Source organism: Miniopterus natalensis, chromosome 22, assembly GCF_054644295.1.
Source record: "Miniopterus natalensis isolate mMinNat1 chromosome 22, mMinNat1.hap1, whole genome shotgun sequence".
Classification (NCBI taxonomy): domain Eukaryota; kingdom Metazoa; phylum Chordata; class Mammalia; order Chiroptera; family Miniopteridae; genus Miniopterus; species Miniopterus natalensis.
The window spans coordinates 10375687-10396629 of record NC_142102.1 but is presented as its reverse complement, the minus strand read 5'-3'; the positions used below and the strand labels follow the sequence as shown (position 1 = coordinate 10396629).

At 45.1% G+C, this 20943-nt stretch overlaps 1 protein-coding gene across 1 annotated transcript in view; it reads right to left on the bottom strand.

The window, feature by feature from the left end:
- The window catches only part of MCTP2 (multiple C2 and transmembrane domain containing 2), a 95322-nt gene that overhangs the window by 22421 nt on the left and 51958 nt on the right, over window positions 1–20943 (bottom strand). The window contains exons 14-16 of the mRNA XM_016197728.2: window positions 17370–17471; window positions 16973–17047; window positions 14975–15094 (exon numbers count right to left, since the gene is read on the bottom strand). Of these exons, the coding sequence (XP_016053214.1) occupies window positions 14975–15094; window positions 16973–17047; window positions 17370–17471 (297 nt within the window). The remainder of the gene's footprint in view (window positions 1–14974; window positions 15095–16972; window positions 17048–17369; window positions 17472–20943) is intronic.

Here is a 20943-nt window from a genome sequence, read left to right as displayed (position 1 = left end):
GAAACAGTTACAAACAAGCTAGCACGCACACATGTATGTGCACACATGTGCAATGATTTACACAGTTGTAAACTGGTACAATGAAGACGAAATGAACTGGCCAGTCACACTCTGGGACAGACAGATACACGGTCCCATACCTGGAAACCCCAGTTCCCCTTCAGTGGTTTCTTGATCCTAGATTTATTGTAACAGTCTGAAGATAAATTACTATGCAAAACCCCAAGGTCTCAAAGAGCCAGGCCACACACCAAATTTTGCCAAGAGTAAAGTTGATTTTCAACTGGAGAGCGGGAATATTTTTCCAATTGGCTGCCGATATTTTAAGATCCAAATAGTTCAGATTAAAAAAAAAAAATCCAATTTCCAAAGTCTCTTTAAAAATCTTAAAATCTTCCAATGTTGAGGCTGGATGGCCCCAAGAAAATGATGAATTAGAAGTACCTACATCAGACAAGGAATGCCCCCCACCCGCCCAGTTTCTATCAGCCGCTGACTGTGTGACCCCGACCATGGAAAGGACAAGCAAGGGCTTAGATTTGTACCAACCGTCTATGTCACAATGGTCACAGGAGACTGGGATGCAAGTAAGGACACAGCCCTAGCCCTGTCGGCGTGGCTCAGCAGCTGAGCAACCACCTACGATCCAGCAGATCGGGGTTCGATTCCCGGTCAGGGCACAGGCCCGGGTTGCGGGCTCCTCGATCCCCAGCAGGGGGCGAGCGGGAGGCAGCTGATCAATGACTCTCATCATTGATGTTTCTCTCTCCCTCTCCCGTCCTGTCTCTGAAATCAATATCTCTATCTCTCCCTCTCCCCCCCGTGTGTGTGTGTGTGTGTGTGTGTGTGTGTGTGTGTATATATAAAAGAAAGTGTAAGCTAGAGGGAAGGGGTCAGTTAATGGAAGGACCTATACGTCATGGTGGTCAACTGAAGATGTAACCAGAAAAAGCAGAAAAGCTCTAACTGAGCGAAGAAAGAAGGCATCTAATACGCTGCAACTATTGGCTTCCCCCCCTGAAGTGGTCATAATTTCAGGTCTAGAATCAGACAATAAATTTCTCATTATGTGTTTTTGCCGAAGCTGGTAATTGAGCAGTTGAAAGTCCGATTTGGGTAAATTCATCTTTCAAAGCCATCAGCAAATTCTCTGCTCTGATTAAAGGAAGGCAGAAAGGATCCTCACACATTCATTTATTCCCCATAAAGCTGGGTATCCTGAAGAGGTCAAGAAAAAAATTCCATTAAATGCACCGATAAGTGTCTCATTCATTTCCGAGGTGTAATTGTTGGCACCGTGGGCACCGTCCGTGGTGAGGTCCGCGGGGCCTCTAATTGTGCTCTAAGTGGACAAAGCTTCCCCCGAAAGTGTTCTCTGACTCGGGGCACGTGGGCATCGGGCCGCGATTGCGACTAAAAGCCTCAACTTAACACTTACGACTCCTTCGTGCTTGGAGAAAGACTGGGTCAGAGGGAACGCAGCAGAAACGCTCCGGGTAATAAAGCAAGTGTATCTAATTAGCATTAGTGCAGTAACAGAATAAAGCAGTTCACTGTATTAAGTTACTCCACTTACAGCTTTATTTCTGGCACTAAAAGAAAGACACAGGGTCCCAGTAAGTTCCCATTAGCCCGCGACAGCTCTGTCCATGCTCAAGGTGCTTTAACTGGGGAGCCTCCCTCCCACGGTGATTAGTGAGCAATGCTATTTATAACCAAGCACAATTCCTTCAGGAGTCAGATCAAGAATGTCTCGGGTGGCCTCCCATTACTCACACAGGCCACCTATTTGCATAACCAGAAAGAAAACTGTGTTTCTGTCCGAGCCACCTACACTTGCCGCTAAAAACAATAACAACGCCAAGGTTTGGAGTGTCCTTTCCTTCGGGACTAGTCCAAAGAGCTTTCCTCCGATGCTGAGAAAAAACCATAAACCAGTAAGAAACCCAAAACACAGCCTGTCAGCATGTGTATGTGCGAGCACGCACACTCACACACACTCACATGCTCACTGGCACACACGCTCCTTCACTTCACCATCAGTGGGTCACCCGAATAAAAGTCTGAATCCAAACCCAGCCACTCCACACTCCATGTCTGGCCTGTGACGTTCAAAATCTGTTGCATCGTGTAAATAAATGTGCTCAAAACCACCACCACCAAAAAATAAAATAAAATAAAAAAATCCTGAAATAACGTTTATGTCTAATTTCAAACCCCCCAAAATCTTAAGTTTGATGACACAAAGGGAAAAGAAAGTCTCCCTCCGCTTTCCTAAGATCTGGCCCATGTGAGCACAGAATGGACATATCTGAAAAGGCCCTTTCGAAAGCAAGAGGCAGATGTCCAGGCAACAGCGAAGCCAGGCCACTGTTTATTTTAATAAAGCTGTTCTACGTGCAGCCCCAGATTAGGAGTGGCACTGGGGCTGGGCCATGTCTAAACTATCACCACCTGCTGGCCCTGAGAAATCAATTAAGGCCACACTTTCACAGCAAGTCCCTTCTAGCCAATAAAACTGAGCTTCGTCCTGAGACTTCAGCCCTCAGAAGAAACGCACGTGAAACCCGAATCCTGGGCCTCGCATTCCTGCCCCGCTCGGTTCATATAAACTAACCAGGGTCAAACCAGCCTCCTGGGGCAGCGGGGGGAATGGGAGGAAGGGGGAGCCAAACAGGGACAGGAATAGAGACAGAAACGCCGGCCTCCATCAGCCTCATCCTGAGAATCACACCTCCTTTTGGCGAATTCCAGTAATTTCTTCAAAGGCTCTTTCTCCCCCTTTTCAGAACACAATTCTGTGCTACATTTTCTGTGCATGAGGAGAGATTCAACTCTGCCAGTTGAAAGCAGGGGCAGGGAAGCCATCCCAAGTGCTTTAGTAATTAAACAAATATGCATAATGAACCATATACCCACAGGGCCTATTCTTCATGGGGGCCAGGTTTTTGTTTGAATTTTTAATTTTTATATACGGATGAAACACTCGGTCTCATCGACGAGGGACAGTCCATGCAGGCGCAGGGATGGGAGACAGCAGAGAAATTCTCTCCTGGAGACGTGGATTCGAATGTGTTTTCCCCCCTCTAGCAACTGTCCCCTTCATCCGGCTCACAGTCTGCGGGAGACACATATAACTAATACACTGAAAGCTCCGTAGAGTCAGAGTAAAATACAGTGGCATCCGTTGAGAAGTGTGAAAATCCCATGGGACAAACAAGGATTTCTTTTTTTTTTTTTTTTTTTAAATCCTTCTACACCCCATCATTCAGACAACCATCTTGAATTACAGGAAATCCTCCCAAGGAAGCTACATAAATATTGTGCTGCAGGCTCTGGGCACATATATTGCAGTGTGAACCCAATTCGTTCTTCTCCATGATGCAACTGTGTGTAGTGGGAGGAGAATTCTCAGGGCGAAAGCAAGCTTGCCCTCCCCGCCCCTACAGAAATATAGACTACATTTCTTTTATTTATTTTTTTACTGATTTCAGAGAGAGGAAGGGAGAGGGAGAGAGAGAGAAACATCAATCATGAGAGTCACGGATCAGCTGCCTCCTGCGCGCCCCCTACTGGGGATCGAGGAGGCCGCACCCTGGGCCCTGACTGGGAATCGAACCGCGACCTCCTGGTTCATAGGCCAATGCTCAACCGCTGAGCCACACTGGCCGGGCTAGACTGTGAATTTGAGATATACAATAGCCTCTTTCAAACATTCAGGTCCCTCATATGCCCCAAACTGCCGTGTTGAAAGAACGGGTAAAAGCTTCCCTGAAACTTTTCAGTGTCATTTAGAAAACACTGAGTTATAATCAAAGCGAAGTAAGACACAGGGTGTGATAAAATTGCTGTCATCTCTAGACACACGGGACCCAGCAAGAGAAGAGAGCTTTTTAAAGAGGTGTTTGCATGACATTTGAAATGTACAGTGCTGCGCCTGGACAAGGTTAGCAGGCCCCACGCGTGGGTCGGTCCTGTACGTGCCTAATTCAGGATAAACATTTCAGGGTAGTGTCACTGAGAGTGTGAGTGTGTGTGTGTGTGTGTGTGTGTGCACGTGCACTTCCTGGGGAGGAAACACTTCAAGTTCACTATTCCCAAAGTCTTCAACCAAAATCACACAGATGCAAAATGCCACCTCGGGCCCCACTGGCGTTCAGAAAAGATTACGAAAACAGACCGGATCAAAAGCCAAAGCGCAGCCCCCCTGTGAGCGCAGATATGCTGCCCTTTCCGCAACGTAAACACCAGAATGGAATGTCAAGCATTTAAAGAGGGGGTGACTGCAAATAACACCCCTCACCGCCTCCCCCGCCACGCAGTTTAGGCCTCTGAGGCCGGCTGGGGGACCCGGCCTAGCGGTCTCAGTGGAAAGGCAGCTCAACTTCAAGGGCAGGCGGGCCCAAGACAAGAACTGACCAGGGGCTCACCTCTGCTGACTGTTTAAATCCTTTCAGGAAGCTCCGGAGCAATTAGGGAGGGAGGGGAATCTTTGCAGAGTGCATTGCACCCTGCGACCTCCCGGAGGACAGATCAGGCCTCAGCCACATAATGCTTCCCCCGAAGGCTTTTCAGCTAGTGCGTCTGATCTCTTTGTCACTCGAGTGCCACTCTAGGTACTGTCCTAGCAGATGGCATTACTCATGGATTTTCCAGGCAGGAAAATCGCCATCCTCCTCAGCAGTGCTTCTTGCATCTTTAAGATAAGCAAGTCCGGACTCCTGGAACACAGTCTTGCACAATTCTCTTGCTATTTATTTTATTTCATTTTTTTCAAGCTCCAAAATCCATTCTGTAAAAGTGACTTAGTTGCATAAATATGCACAGGCCACTGGGTGAGCAAGGGGCGTGGGGTGGGGACAGCTTCAAAACATCGGGTGCTTTTTGTCCATAAAATGAGTCACGGAGGAAAACGCCGTGTGCGATCAACAAGGCTGGAATATGCAAAAGAAAGCCAAGGGGGGAAATCAAATAAACTCCTGGCACCGCGGGCTTTTAAATCTTCATTTATCCCGCAGGTTACGCGGCAGGACGCTCTGGTCAGGCAATAACCTATTTCCTGATGAGCACATCCTGTTCCAACTGCTAATCTCACAGGGGAAGCTTGGCTTTTACCATTTATTATAAACATGTTCAAGAACTGCTTACCGCGATATATTTTTTTAATGGATTAGATTTTGGTCAGCTGCTAACAGAGCAGAGAACTGAATATTCTTTATAGGAAGGCAGCGAAATGGGTTTTCCGAGGGTCTGACTTGCTCTCTCCTCGCCTCCGTCTTGAGTGATTGGAATAGCAATTGAAACAGAATATGAGAAGGCCAGGAGGTTTCTTTTCCCTCCCCCTTTTTTTTTCTTTCCCTCTCTCTTTTATTATAAGACAGCCTGTGTCCAACAATACAGGATACAAGGCCTCGCTGGTGTTGAACTTCACCAGAAGACTTAATGAAATGCTCAGAAGACAGAGAAGACGAAAATAATTTGCTCCAGACCATCACAGTTGTCTGCTGATGACACTCAATATCTAAAGCCTAAAGCATTTAAACCAAAATAATTACGTTTCCTTAGAATCAGGGCAAATGGGCACTGCAGAGGTTTTTAAAATGAGACTCCAAGAAAAGAGGAGAGCTGAAAATGAGCTCTATGTTTAAGCAAATCACTTGAGCGTTAGCATTTTCAGACTCAAGTTTAAGACAAAACTGCAAGTGAAAAATATATATATATATATATATATTCACAAAAGGCAATTTAAGAACTTTTGAACCTTAACTAGCAGGAAAGAAAGATCTACTGACTGCATTAACTTTGCTCTTTGACAAAGTCTAATGTCCAAAATAAAAATAACACACATAATGGGATAAAATGTGATCACAGCCACGATGCATTTTCTAAAGTTTTAAAAGAAATTGTTTATGCTGTGTTTTCATCTCCGGGTAAAATCACTTTCAAAGAAATGTGTGATCCCACTCAGATTAAAAGTAACCTTTGACAATTGGCTGTGGAAAGAAATGTCCTCTGGAAGCAACTGGATTTGACTCTCTGATTTGAAGATGTGTCTGTGTACACACACACGCACACACACACACACACACACAGCATTATATGCCTAAGACACTTAATACTCTATAGCAAAACCCTCACCCGGGGCGTAAGCATCACATTTTGGCTATAGGCTAGGTAAAAAAAATAAAATAAAAACAGGCTTAAAATGGTCCTTTGCCATAGGAAAGCTGTACCAAGTCGGCAAAATCTGGGTCTTACTCCTTCTGCCTAAAGAGGAACACACCCCAGACGAGGTGGGAACATGATTATAAAGACAGAGGACACTACACGACATGACAATTTCATTTTTGACTAATGTAATGATTTCTGCGTGTAGATGCCTGTAGCAAATTAAAAAGAAAATTGCTAAACTTAAAACCCCCAAGAAGCAGTGCACAGGAATTTCCCTTTGGGATTCTCATCATTTGTGGGTTTCTATCGCCACCTGCAGGACTGTCTTTAAGTGAACTTGAGCAGGGCCAGGCTATTTGCTACATGCTACATGCTACATGCTTTATTTTTTCTCCTGTCCCTTCCCCTTTCTACCCTCTCCCTCCTGGGTGTGTGCGTGCCCTAAATTTCCAGGAAATCATTTCTTTTTCTTTTGAAAACATGTTCGCTTTCAAAGCGTAACTATCACTAATAAAATGCAAAATTAAACTTTCTGAAGGAAGGGCAGTTAGTTGACTGAGACCACCAGCAGCTAATTTTTTAACAGCTAAATACCCATCGCACCACCCATTTTGCAAAGCAGAATTCTGAAGAGGGAGTTGGGCCACAGGGATTTCCTTACGAAAACTGTGAGGACTTCAGGGGTCTCTAAGGAAAGCAGCTTTGGCTACGGGCTAGTTCAGAAAAAAGCTCCTAACTGCATGGACCTGGCTTATACCAAAGCAGAACACAAATGTTGCTCTCAGCAAATTCATACTTAGTATGTCGTTGCTCTTTCAACAAACAAATATAAGATATTATTTCACTGCAGGCGTCGCAAAACACAGCCTATCAGCATCATCAACAGCATCGTGGTCAAGTCATCACCTTCCATCATCATCAGTGTCACCCCGAGTCTTCACCCACCATGAAGCTTCATCTGCTGCAAGAGACGGGCCAGGCACCTCACTTAACACCGCTTTTACCCTCCAGGGCACAGCACCCCTCTCAAGCAGCAATTTGACAGATTTATAAAATATTCCCAAATGGAAGACCTAAGGTAAGATGTGCTGGCTTAATTTTTAATAACAAAATCCACAAGGCCTGTGTAAATGAGGCTCACACTCCTGAATCCACGATTCCCGAGCCTGTGGCCACAAGTCACACGCTGCAGATGGGGTGTCGGGGTGGGGAGCTGGGGCCCTAACAAGCCACGAGGCCTCGGGAGGTCACTGTACAAAGCCTTCAGCCTCCCCCCTTATGGATGAACAGGGGACCTTCCGATTTAACGTCCTTACATCCAAGCATTTCCAGGCTGGAAACAGTAGCCCCGGGGGTCCGGTTTTAACGCCAGTGCAGCAGAGAAGTGTATTTCTTTATGTTCTTTATGTTTTCCTTTTTTTTTTTTTTTTTTTTTTTTTTACTTGACCAAATGAAACATCTCTGGCAACGAGTTGAAACAAAAATTTTTTAAAAGCGTGGGCAGGAATAGCAAAGTCATATCAAAGGGCCCAAAAACATATGGATCGGGGCTTGAGGACATTCCATGGAGATTAAAAGTCAGTAAACACTAGAGAAATGTGGCTTAGACGGTGATGTCTTGAATGGGGTTTTGATTTGTCACTGTATCTTTTTTTTTTTTTTTTTTTTGTAAAAGTGAAAGCTAGACTATCAGGCCAACGAAAATTCCCCCCCCCAGATTAGCTCTATTATTTAAAAAGCCAGTGACACAAGCCCAGCCTGGCAGGAGAGAGAGCGACACACGGTCCCAAACCATAAATCACTCGGCAAAGCGCAACCCAGCAGAGCAAACCCCAACCAGGCCACAGGGAAGGTTTCTCTCCATAAACATCAGAGGGGCAGCCCCACGGATTCGGGTTCGCAGGCTCTCCTGTCGCTGTTCCCTGCGGTGGGTCTAATTACAGGCTCCCCACAAGCGCCCCCACATCGCCCAGCAATAAAAGGCCATCGCCCCCCCCCCGCCCAGCCAGGCAGGGACAGTGCACGCCCCCCGATGGGGAGCCCCAAAGATCGGCCAGGCAGGCGAATAAAGTGACAGCTCAGGAACAAATGACAGAGCACAGATCGCAAAAGGGCCGCATCAAATTAGCCAGAAATACAAGGGCCGAGTGTGGTTCTTCCTTCAACAGGTCGAAACCCAAGCAGGAAATTGGCTGTAACTGTTTTCACACACGCCAGCTCTCAATCTCTCCATCTCTCTCCCCCCCTCTGTCTCCCTCCCCTCATTCCTCCATCTCTTTTGTTCCTAATATTTTTTGATTTTTGCACCAGACAAAATGTTTGTTCATCCAAGTCTCACATATAGAAACAGACGGAAAGGGGAGGAAAAGTACTCGGCTCTGTAAAAATCAAAAACTTGAATCTCCCCAGTTTCAGGGCCTGTTGGTCAGGGTCAGAGGTCGGCCAGGTCCCTTCCTCCTGCCCCGGGCCACCTTTTGGCAGTTTTGCTGATTAGCCCTGTCCCCCTGGGGGGGGGGGGCAGGATCAAGGAGAGGAGAAGCGATCAGGATGAAACCCTTAGCGGTCTGTGGGTTCTGCCCCCGGGGGGGCCCACGGGCTGCCACGGGGGGAGGGAGCTGGAATAGCAGGAAAGCAGGGCCTGGGACAGGCGTCTGTGCTGGGTTGGGAGCCCTTCCAGCACTGATTAGACGCCTGCTGTGTGCCCGACACGACCACCACCCGTAAGGACGCGCACGGGCCTGCAGCGCACGGTGTCCTACAGGAACCCTTCAATCATGCGGCTCAGTTACACTAAATAATCTTTTAGTGTCTGACATTAACCTGAAGTATTAGGTCATTGAAATAATTCTTTGATTTAAATGATTTTTTCAGTGGCGGTTAACATAAAATATTATGTGAGTTTCAGGCGTATGACACGGCGATTAGACATCCGTGTACCTGGCGATCACCCGCGAAGTCACGCAGCCCCGACACTGTACGCGGTCGTGAGTGTTACCGACTCCACCCCCGCGCTGTGCTTCCGTCCCTGTGACTGTTTTCATAACTGGCCTATTTTTGAGGTGATGGGCTTAATTTTGAGGTCAAACGTGGAAAGCGCTATCCTAGCCTAAAATATAGGCTCACGTGCTTCTGCATCTGGTGGTTCCATGTATATTAATTGGACCTAGAAACAGTTCATTCTGGGGCATTAATTACATGGCACATAATACAAGGGTTTGCATGTCTACCCTATTGTTGAGCGGGTCATTTGGTGAGTCCTCGGATAACAAACTTTGCAATAAAACAGCAACTCTGGGTGGGTGTGTGTCTCAGCACATGCACACTCACTTCAGCGAGGCCCTCCTCTGAGTTATAAGAGCAACACCATCATCAACCAATAGTCATATCAGATCATAAGTCCTACCCATATTTGTAGGACTTATTTCATACCTTAAAAATATTTCTATGCGTATTATCTAATTTAATCTCCAGAGGGAAAATCTAATTTTTCTTAGGGTGCCCCCTAATAATGAAAAGGTGGCCTCCCTGGTTCCAGACGTAAGAAGAGGACAGTGGAGAAAAGCTGGAGGAGGGAAAGTAGGGGGGCTTGGGGGAGAGGGAAAGAGGGGGTTAGTATGAAAATTTCATCTCTGTGTCTCAGTATCTCGCAGGGTGCGAGACACTGGACAGGCAATGGCTGTGCAAAGGGAGGGAGAGGGAGCTTGGGGAAGGTGGTCGAGGTGGCTGGGCCGAGGGGTGACATGAGGTCTCAACAGCAGGGTCGAGTTCAGGTCCACAGCAGGGTTTCTCTGGACAGCAGACTGGACTGAATCCACTGGGATCTGCAGAAGACCTCGGCCCCCAAGCAGAACACGCACAGGAAGCAGAAAGCGTGCTGGCAGGTGTGTCACCCTCAGAGAGCTCAGGGAGGTACCTCAGTGACGGAGGGCTCCCAGGTAGGGCCTGAGCCTACCTGACAAATCGGGGGGCTAACCGTCCATTTATTATCTAACAGGGCCCCGTGAAGACTGGCAGTGTCCCCAGGATTTAAAAACCCAGGACCAAAAAAATAAAGACCTAATGCTTACTAGTCAAAATCGACACGTTCCCCAAATCCCAACTGATTTCCCTCGGCACAGCCACGGTTCTGTCTGGAAGTAAAATTCAATTAGGAAGTTGAAAATATAAACATGAAAATATGCTAAAATATAGTTAAGGCTGTCCTTTTAAATTTCCAACAGATAATCTTTTAATGCAATTACTGTAATTTTATTAAATGGCATAATTAGTTAATGCCTGAGAAGTTGTCAATAGAAGGTGTAATTATGTTGTAAAAATTATAATTACAATTTGCAATAATGGATTGTTCTTATAAAAAAATGTTGGGGGAAAAAGACTTGAACATATTTTGAAAAGTATATTATGTAGTTCTCTGTGGAAAGGGAGATTTGGGAAATCATCTTAAATAATAAATGAACCAAAAATAGACTGTCAAATATTTTAAGTATTTTATGTATTTATCTATTTTGCATATACGTGTATATATATGTATTTATTTAAAATTATCTCCTCCAGGAAAAGTGATTATTGTAACTGGATTTTTTCCCAGCTTTGTGGAAATACTGTTAATCTTTGAGCTACAACTGCACAACACCTACCCTACCGGCCGCGCAGGCAGCTTTGCACATGTGCTGGGACTTCGGGTAGATGCAGAAACAGCCACTGAAAGTTTAATCAAAGGCAGGTACATCTAGTTGTGAATGAACTGGTGATAGAGCTTAAAGAAGAAATAAATCTTCCAGACACAGCCAACACACAAACATCTGAAGCATGGAAAAAACACTTGACCAGCACCACGCGAATCACCCATCTGCAAACAAGTTTTCATTGTCGTTGCCATTTGCACCGAACCAAATTCAACCTGAATGTTTTGGGGGCCACAGGAGGGATCCTAGGAGCGATCCTCAAGATCACATGTAAGATCTTCCCTAAACTGTACTCACAAAATGTTCAACAGAGAAATTTTTTGTTTCCCAAATGCCCTCTGCTTCTGTGTGTGCACACGCACATGTGTGTGTGTGCATGTGTGTGTCCATATGTGTGCGTGTGCATTGAAGGGTTAGTTCTGTTACTGCTGCTGTTTCATTTAAGTTAATATGAACCGATGCCTCAAAATTCTAGGAGCTCTAAACACGAAGAGTTCTGTATCTGCCAAACGCGGGCTATCACTAAGAAAGCGGAGAAGCGTATTTTTAACCTTATTGGGTGGGGGGGGGGTTGATTGATGCTTTAAATCATGTATCATGTTGCAGGGCCTGTCAACGCTGAAGAATAAATTCTTCATTTTTCTACACTCAAAAAACCCAGGAAGAAAGTCACAGATGTGAAAATCACAGCTTTATGAAGATGCCCATTGATAGATGGTAGATTTAGATTACTTTTAACATCAAACGTCCAGGAAAAAATTTAATAAAATAAGGAATCCATCAATGCCCCACACATTTGCCTCCCTCGCTGCAATAGGTGTGCGCCTGAGAGGCTGGTAGAGAAAGCAAACTACACAAACGCAATCCCCTCTACAGCATCAGGAGACCTTCGCTATTTAAAATAATCTTCTGTTGACGCCATCTGTCAAGTAATAGCTTTATTGTCATATGAAAGAAGTAATGCATTTATGCCATAATATTACTTTGTATCTTTGTATAAATAATATTGGGGTTTATAAAATAATGCCCAATAGAAAAACACACACAAAAAAGCCTCATGGATATAACTGGTTCTATAATATCAATATCACATGTATGATTATCTTTTGAGAACAAATTCAATTTGTCTCAGCATCATTAAATAATGTATTTGCGCTGAGACATGGGGATATAGCACAGAGCACCCCACACGCTAGACATGTGGGTTCATCTCTCTGATTCCTACGGTTTTAAGATGTTTTGAAGGAATGTTTTTTGGTTTTTGGTTTTTAAAAAAATGTATCTTTATTGATTTCAGAGAGAGGAAGGGAGAGGGAGAGAGAGAGAGAGAAACATCAATGATGAGAGTCATTGATCGGCTGCCTCCTGCTCGCCCCTGACTGGGGATCGAGCCCGCAACCCGGGCATGAGCCCTGACCGGGAATCGAACCCCGATCGCCTGGATCCTAGGTCAATGCTCAACCACTGAGCCATGCCGGCCGGGCATGGAAGGGATGTTTTAATGGACATAGTTACTTTCCTCTCCTCTAATCCTATATTTTGAACAACCTTGAATTCTTTAAGAGAAACTAAAAAGTAAAGAATCCTTCCATTGAAGGAAAATTGAGTGACTTTTTGAGCAAATTACATATATAAGGTTATAACAAACAAGTGAAGCTCAGAAAATGAAACACAATAAAATATCTAGAAAAGTCAGAGGAAGGAGAAAGACTTAAAAAAAGTAACGGGCAAGACTTGGTTCTTCATAGCCTTTACTCTCACCTTGAAAACCCTTCTTTGTCATCTAAAAGCTTTCATCGCGGTGTGATATATTCACACACACATCCAAAGGAATCCTCAGAAAACATATGGTTTGCTTTTCTAACGTCTTAAAATTAACAGCCAGAACATACTAAACTGATCCTACAACATTCTTGCTTTGTATCATCTGAAAACAGAGACATAGATGTTAACGAGCTAGTCTGTGCTACCTGATGAAACAGAAGTGAGCGCAGGATTCCCACATCGCCGCCCTTAGCCTGGGGGCCGGGATGACATCCAGTCCCCGCAGGTGACAGGGGCGCCCCCCTGGGGACGGCTGCAGCCCACAGGGCTTCTTTCACGCCCAGCAGTGGACCCTTACACGTCGCAGCCAGTTTCTAACACAGAAAGGCCTCCACGGACAGTCGTTGAGCAAGCCCTTGGCTGAAGGCCTTCCTTCAGAGCATCACGACATTGTCCTGGCCCTGCGAGGCCAAGGCAAGCGGATGGAGCCTGGAAAAAATGACCACACTGACAACCAAAGACCGGGAGCAGCATTCTGGGCTCGGAGACCACAGAGCAGCGGGCACCGTCGGTGACACCCACAGCGATCCCCAGGGTGCGGCGACGGAGGGAAGGGGCCAGGCCGCAGGGCCACAGCCTCCCTTCCTGTCCCCCTGGCCCGGAGCCCCCTTCGCAATCAGGAGTCCCCGCAGAAGACAACCCATTTCTACTCATTTGTTATAATCTTTCTTCGGATCGGCCCGGCAGCCCATTAATCATTTCTGTCATCCTCCGTGACCCAGGGCCACCGATCTGTTTTTCTAAAAATCACAGTGCCAGAAACTCAGCTCAAGCAAGAGGAAACGCTCTCGTCCTCGCGGACGCTGGCTCGGGTGCCGGCTGGGAGAAGCCACCAAGTGCGGTGACTTCTCTCGTCGGCCCGGAGTCACACACAACGTCCCACGGGAGGTTTTTTAGGAGAATTCAGGGGGGAAGCGGAGGTAGGGAGGCTGGAGGGGGACCCAGCCCAGGAGAAAGGAGGGGAGTAGATGCCAAGGCAAAGAGAGAGATGGGCTAATAAAACCCTGACTGGTGCTGTCATTAAGCCAATTGTTTTACCAAAGAGGGAGTTTATCAAAGGTCGGGGCTGCCGCCACCACAGGCCCTCTACATCCTGAAGCAATAAAAAAAAACTATAATTAACTGGGCCGAGCAAAATGCTCCGCACAGACAAAAACAAAGCCCCTTAGAGAGCGATGTACCTGCTCCACAGGTGGGAGCCATAAGGGTTGGCGTGACCTTGACCCCACTGGCCTCTTGGGCTAGTTTTTTTGAGGAGGGGCTGCCTTGGGCGGGGGAGAGAGCACTGACATGGAAAACAGGGCACAGAAGGGCCACTCAGGCCACTCAGGCCCTACTGTGACCTTTGCATAGGACAGAAATCAATGGCACGATGCAGAATGTACCAGACGGGCAGTGGAGAGACTTGGTTTCTGCTCCCACGTCTGACCCCACCAACCTGACCAAGGACAAGCCCCTTACACACGAAGGGAGATGCCCAGGGACGTGAGGGGAGGGCATGGTGCCAGCTTTCAAGTCCTCCCAAGGTTCTGACACCCTCTGTGGTTGACTCGGGTGGTTTTAAGGTCTCTGGCGGCCCTGAGACTCTGTGATTTCATCGGGCCTATAAGGGCGGGCCGGTGTTTTATCAGCAAGAAGCGCATTTCGCATACATTTGTGGTTCCCCCTCGCGGGGTTCAGTCAGCCTGTAACATGTCGTAGTCGGTTATGTCTCGAGTGATACAATACGAATGAATGTTTTTTACATCAAAGTTGGCGAATGGTGGACTTAACCATTAGAGCAATTTTGTCTTCATTTATTCGTGATTTTTCAACGGCTATTTTTCAAAAAACACTACCATTCTCTGGGAAAGGAGAGAAATACACACAATGCAGGGCCCGTACAAACATGTTATAGCCCCAGGACAGAAACATTTAAAACTATATAGAGGGGAGAAAAAGGGACATCTGTAATATTTTAAATAAAAATAAAATTTAAAAAAATAAATAAAAAATAAAACCAACATATTATTAAAATAAATAAATAAATAAATAATGAAACTATAGAGAACACTGGCTCTCTTAAACTTGCCAACAGGTAGCATATGAGTAGGATTTGGGTAAGTTAAGAGATTTCCAAGGGTAAGCGACATGTGCTATGTCAGAAGGACATCTTCTCCATAACGACCTAGCCGTGATGTATTTTAGAAAGATGAATGGATTTACCATCTACTCCTTACAGCGTCCTCGCAGGTGTGACCTTCAGCGGGATGGCCTGGGCTGCGAACAGTCTGGGCACAAGAAAGGAAACTCACCACAAACGCCACGGCACTTCTCAGTGTGGACTCCCACTGGAAGCAGCTTTTAAGGAACTGCATCGTGTTCCACATCGCCAGGGTGATTCTTTTCACGCGGTCCACATCTCTCGATAAGATCTGAGAGGGGGAAATGGGGAACAGAGAGCTGGGTTTGAATCCTCCAAATATTCTCTTTAGAGCGGGCGGCTCGGTCACTGAATGTATTCTGTATTGCTGCCCATTAAAAAATTGAAACAAAAAGCGCTCCTACTTCTTCTGGACGTCTTCTTAAAATACGATCGTCCATAGGGGAAAAGAAAAGCCAGTGCATTTGATAGCACCTTTGAGAAAGAAAACCTGTTTCAAGGATGTGCATCACAACGCTGAGCTGGTGAACGCTGCAGAAGCCAGGCATCTGGGGGGGGGGGGGGGGGTGTTAGAGAGACAGACAGACAGAGACAGACACAGACACAGAGAATGGGTCAAGTGTTTACCTCGTTTAGTTTAGAAAGAAATAGATAATTTACAGCAGAAATGTAAGGGTATTCTAACTAATCCAGTCTATAGGAAAATCAGCAGGAAAAATCTATAGGAAAGCATAGCTCTGGGAAAGGAACACAGATCTCCCATCCCCCAGCTCTGTGAGCTTGGGCCAGTTTCTTAACCTCTCTCTTTTCAGTGGGGTTCAAATTAGTCCCAACCTTGAAGATCCTGGAGAGAATTCAAGTACCTGAAATACTGCTTGTCACACAGTAAGTGCTTTTAATTATTTGCATCATAAGCACAAGTTTCATTTTTATGGAAATAAGGGGATACTTGGTAGTGGGGGACACCTAGTGGTGGGAGGCACAGGGGAGGGTCCTAACACACCCCAGGATCCCAGCCCCGAATCCCCGGGTGCTCTCAGAACCCAAAGCCACCCCACGCGGTGGTCTGTGTTTGGCAAAGGAAACGTCTCTTCTCCCAGCTGCAGGCGGATTCATTTCAATTTGTTTGCAAAGCAGCGACCCCACCTACCTCGACTCAGGTTTTAACTTTCAAGTAAACAGAGCAGACGGCAATAATAAGAATTAAAAAAATAAGAGGTTTACTCCGATTACCCAAGGTAAATATTACGCCCAGTGTTATTGCAGACCAAAGCAAAACATTTGGATGCTCCCTTCAGGAGCCACGGAGGGCCTTTCCCAAGTGGGCCCAGAAGTTCGTGGGAAATGCAAGCGCGATAAGATGCCTTTCTGGTTAACTGCTTTGTGTCATCCGCAGCTGCTCACCCCACGGGAAGAGCGGGAAGTAATAAACACTTAAAAAAAGGGGACACTTTGTCCTTGGTTACACAGCTACAGTGGGACAATAGGTACTGAGTGAGATCCCGAGCGCCGTCTGAACAGGACAGGGAGGGGCTGACAATAAATGTAAAGTCACGTCTGAAAAAAATGTGAAACTTCCCCTGCTGGGCTCAGATGTCCACTCTTGGTTGAAACGAGGACAGTATTCAGGGCAAGAGGCACAGAGGGGGGACAGGTCATTGGAAACGAGGTGAAGTGCCAGCAGGCCCGAATTTAGACAAGACAAACGTGGCAGGGAAACCTGCGCGGGTCCGAGGCTGGGCGTCTCTGGAGACCCATCGGGATAATTTCTTTGTGAACTTAAAGGACAGAGTTCCTCCAGAAACTGTGAAGGGCAGGGACAGAAGGGGCTGTGATTAAGGGCCCGGGGTCGGAGGCTTTCAGAGGCTTGAGCCTAGGGGTGCTGCTCACAGGCTGACTCGGGGGTCAGGGGAGGGCTGCCCCCCTGTTTCATCCAACAGACATGGCTCAAGCCTTTCCCTTCTTATCAAACTGCCTGGAGACCTTGTTTGGGGAGAGATGGGGGGAAAAGAGAAAGGAATGGAGAGGTGGGGACTGGAAATGACAGAAGAGGAGAAGAGAAAAGGGGAGACCCGAGAAAGTAATGACAAACAGGACTTCGGGTCCTGGATGCTAAGTGTGCCAACAGCCAGCTGGCCCCGAGGCCTACCTTTTTGGACAACTTGCGGCTGTCTTCAACAAATCGCTTCTCCCTGGGCGTAAAGGTCCGAATGCTTGCTTTGACCTAGAAAGACACCACTGTTAAAAAGGGAGGCGTTTCGCCCGGCCAGCGTGGCTCAGAGGTTGAGAATCAATCTATGATCCGGGAGGTCGCGGTTCGATTCCTGCTCAGGTCACGATCCCCAGCAGGGGGTGTGCAGGAGGCAGCTGATCAATGACTCTGGTCATCGATGTTTCTGTCTCTCCCTCTCCCTCTCTCCCCTAGCCCTTCCCTCTCGCTCTCTGCAATAAATTTGAAATTTTTGCATGGATTTGAGCCTCTCCAGGCTGGTCACCTTTCAGGTTAGGTGTAGAGAAATCTGAAGGTGTGGCCCAGTTAGACTTACCGGATTATAGATGAGGTCCATCTCCAGGTATATGGCTCCTTTAAAAGCTTGATCTAAATCTTTATTCTTCAGTACGTAACAATTTGTTTGTCCGTCTCGAATCTGTCATAAGCAATAGACAAAATACAAACTTTCTCTGGGGTTTCAACTAAACAAACCGACAAAGTTGAGGAGGCAGAATGCACACACAGATCAAGCACAGATTAGGCAAATATTAAAATCATCTTAAATCAGCTTTTAATTCTAGAGTGCTGTTATAACCGATAAGAAGCTAAAGTGACTGATTATCTTAATGGAAACTGATTGTCTTAATGGAAAATTATTGACATAAATTATTACTAAGTATACATGGGCTTTCTTTCAATAATCTCAGAGGTTACACATTTTTATTTATTACATAAAAAGATAAATATTCTACAAAATTCCTGGCCAGTACTCCTCAAGGCGGCCAAGGTCATGGGAAAAAGGAAACTCTTGGAAACTGTCACAAATCAGAAGACTATAGAGATAAGACGAAGAAATGCAAAATGTGCTGAGTACCCTGGGTTGGATCCTGGAACAGAAAAAGGACATCACTGGAAAAGCTATTGACATTCAAATAAAGACCGGGGTTTAGTGAACAGTAATGCACAACAGTAACGCACAATGTCAGGCTGTTTTCTTTTAGTGTTTTTTCAGTTGTGTTTTTCTAGTTTTTTTGTTTAGTTTTGAAAAATGCATCACAGCCATAAAAGATGTTAACTGTAGGGGAAACCAGGTGAATGGTATTTGGAAACTCTGTATTATCTTTGCAACTTTTCTGTAAATTATTCCAAAATAAAAAACTTATGGAAATATTTTAAAGAAATGAATCAAGGAACCGATTTTAATAAAATGGTCAATGTTTCCCAGGCAGGGAAAATGCAAATTAAAGAAATCAGATCACTAAAGCTGAGGTCAAAAATCCAAAAACATTCAAAACTGTACAAAGTGTTGACAAACCTTCAAAATAAACTGACAGGCTCTCCAGGCCAGAATGTCCCATCAGCTTCACACACTAGTCTAAGCCGTGGGCCCCAGCACGCAAGGCATCCAAGAAAAACACCTCCTCCTGCATCATGCTGGAAACAACTCGGCTCCCATTAAGGCCATTTCTTTTCAGAATTGACAGCAGGGATGCTTTTACTATACTCAGTAGTGGAATACGTATTGATTAAACTTCTGGCTCGTAGGAGGCATACCTGTTAACTCTGAAAATGACATCAGCAAAATCTGAGCCGACCGAAAGCGCCATTTGGGATTGTCACCACCACAGATTTGAAATAACATAGGAAATCTGAGGCCATGAAATCCGAGCCATATTTTAAATGACTATTGCTGTCACTACAAGCGTTCAGCACAAGTGTTCTTATAAACAGTGGTGGAAATGAGTTGAATCAGTCATGGGGGGAAACAGAGCCATTTCACTTTACAAGGGAGAGGTCACCTTCCTTCCCAAAGTCACCCCACCTCTCTAGATTGAATAGGTCTTCAACAGAAAGATGGTTTTCCTGGCCAATGCCTGAAAGGAAGGGGGTGCCCCATAAAGACCTGGTTTCCTTCCGAAACGGTGTCCAAACAGGATTCTGGGCTTCCTCTTTTATCCACAGTGTCACTTAATAAATTGTGGGTGTGAAAGTTGAAAGAAATAAATACAAAAACAGCATGACAATTTGCCAAGCGGACTTTCGTCCAATTTAGCTCTGCCTCAACCCACAGGCATTGTACTGTTATCTTAAAATTTCCATGATTTCTTAAGGGCTGGGGAAGGTCAAACAGAAGAACACGGGCTATCAGTATAAAAAGAAATATTTTATAGTGAAAAAAAAAAGCTTTGTTGTTTTTTGGGTTCTTTTTTTTTGTTTGTTTTTTTTGATTTGGTAAATGATCATTTCCTCTTTCTCAATGTCCTAGCATTGTGTCAGGAAAACACAGAATCTGCCAAGGGGCATTCAAGTAGCTATAAAAGACAGAGATATAATTAAGGCTATTCATGTTTGGCACTTTAATATAATATTATCTTAAAATATATAAATTTTAAGTGTAAAATTTTTTTTTTAAGTTTGAAAAATAACGGGAAAAAATTAAAGTCCCTTTGAACTTCTATAAATACCACGATTTCTCCCCTAGGATGGAAATTAGATAGAAATTGGGCATGTAAATTCCTAAATTTTCATTGAGAATTTATATTCACAAACTACACGTACTTTGCAACCTCATTTTGTATCTAACAATATGATTTCGTATTTAGTAATTTGTATAAGTATGTAGATCTGCCTCATTTCTTTAAATTGCTATATAATATTCAAAATACAGCCCAGAATATTCACAATATGGTTTTGCTTAGTGGTTAGGGCATCGGCCCGCGGACCGAAGGGTCCCGGGTTTGATTCCTGGTCAGGGGCAGGCCCCAGTAGGGGTGCGTGTGGGAGGGGAGGCAACCGATGGATGTGTCTCCCTCACATCGATGTTCCTCTCTCTCCCCCCCCACCTTCTACTCTCTTTGAAAAGCAATGGGGGAAAAAATATCCTCGGGTAAAAATTAACAAACAAACAAATATATAAATAACCCACAATTTATGAATTTTCCTGTTGATGAACATTGGGTTGATCCCCCTATTCAGGCTGTCTGCTAGAAGGAACAGCTTTTGGGAAAAAGCTATGTGGAATATGTTTGGTTTGGGAACAGACTGGTGCATTTCAATATCTAATATTATAATTAAACACGGAAATAATAACCAAATACTACATTGGGGAATGTTGCCCACACATTTTCTTAAATTTAAAGGCTAAGAGACTGAAAATATATAAATTAAAATAAGACTAAAACCTAGATGTTATTAACAAGCAACCTCGATGTACTGGTCACTGTTCTTACTGTTTTTACTGATCATTTCACACCCATCTCTGAGATAAGTGTCATTTTTAAATCCACCTTTTATAGGTTAGGAAACAGAAGGACAGAGGAGGTATGCCTTCCCAAAAACAAATTCCTAGGGGCACAACTGCTGAGTCATAGGCTAGACCTACTTGGACGGTTTGTCCCTCCTAAAATGCTGTGTTAATTTACCGTCCTAGCCTCTGAGAGGAAGACCGTTCATTTCCTTGCAACTCTGGCCATTTTTATTTAATATACAGCAATTTCACAGGAATAAAAATGCCTCGGGTCGTTTCAATATGTGCTCTTTTTTATAGCCAATGAGACTGAACCTTTTCTTTCCTATGTTTATTAACAGTGGGCCACGGTAGGATTGAGAGACCAGACTTATTCAATTCCCGCTTCTGGCATTAAGCATCTGTGTGACCGCAGGTAATGTCTGTATCTGCGAGTCTCAGTGGCCTCTCTAACATAGATACCTAGCATATAAATGCTCAAAGATACGTGTTTATTCAATTCTAATCCACTTCACCAAGGTGCCTTCTACAAGGCTTGTTCTAAGTTAAGCTCTCTCCAACAGTGTTTGAGAGTCATTTTCTTTTCTTTTTTTAAAATAGGTTTTTATTGATTTCAGAGAGAGGAAGGGGGAGAGAGAGAAACATCAATGATGAGAGTCAC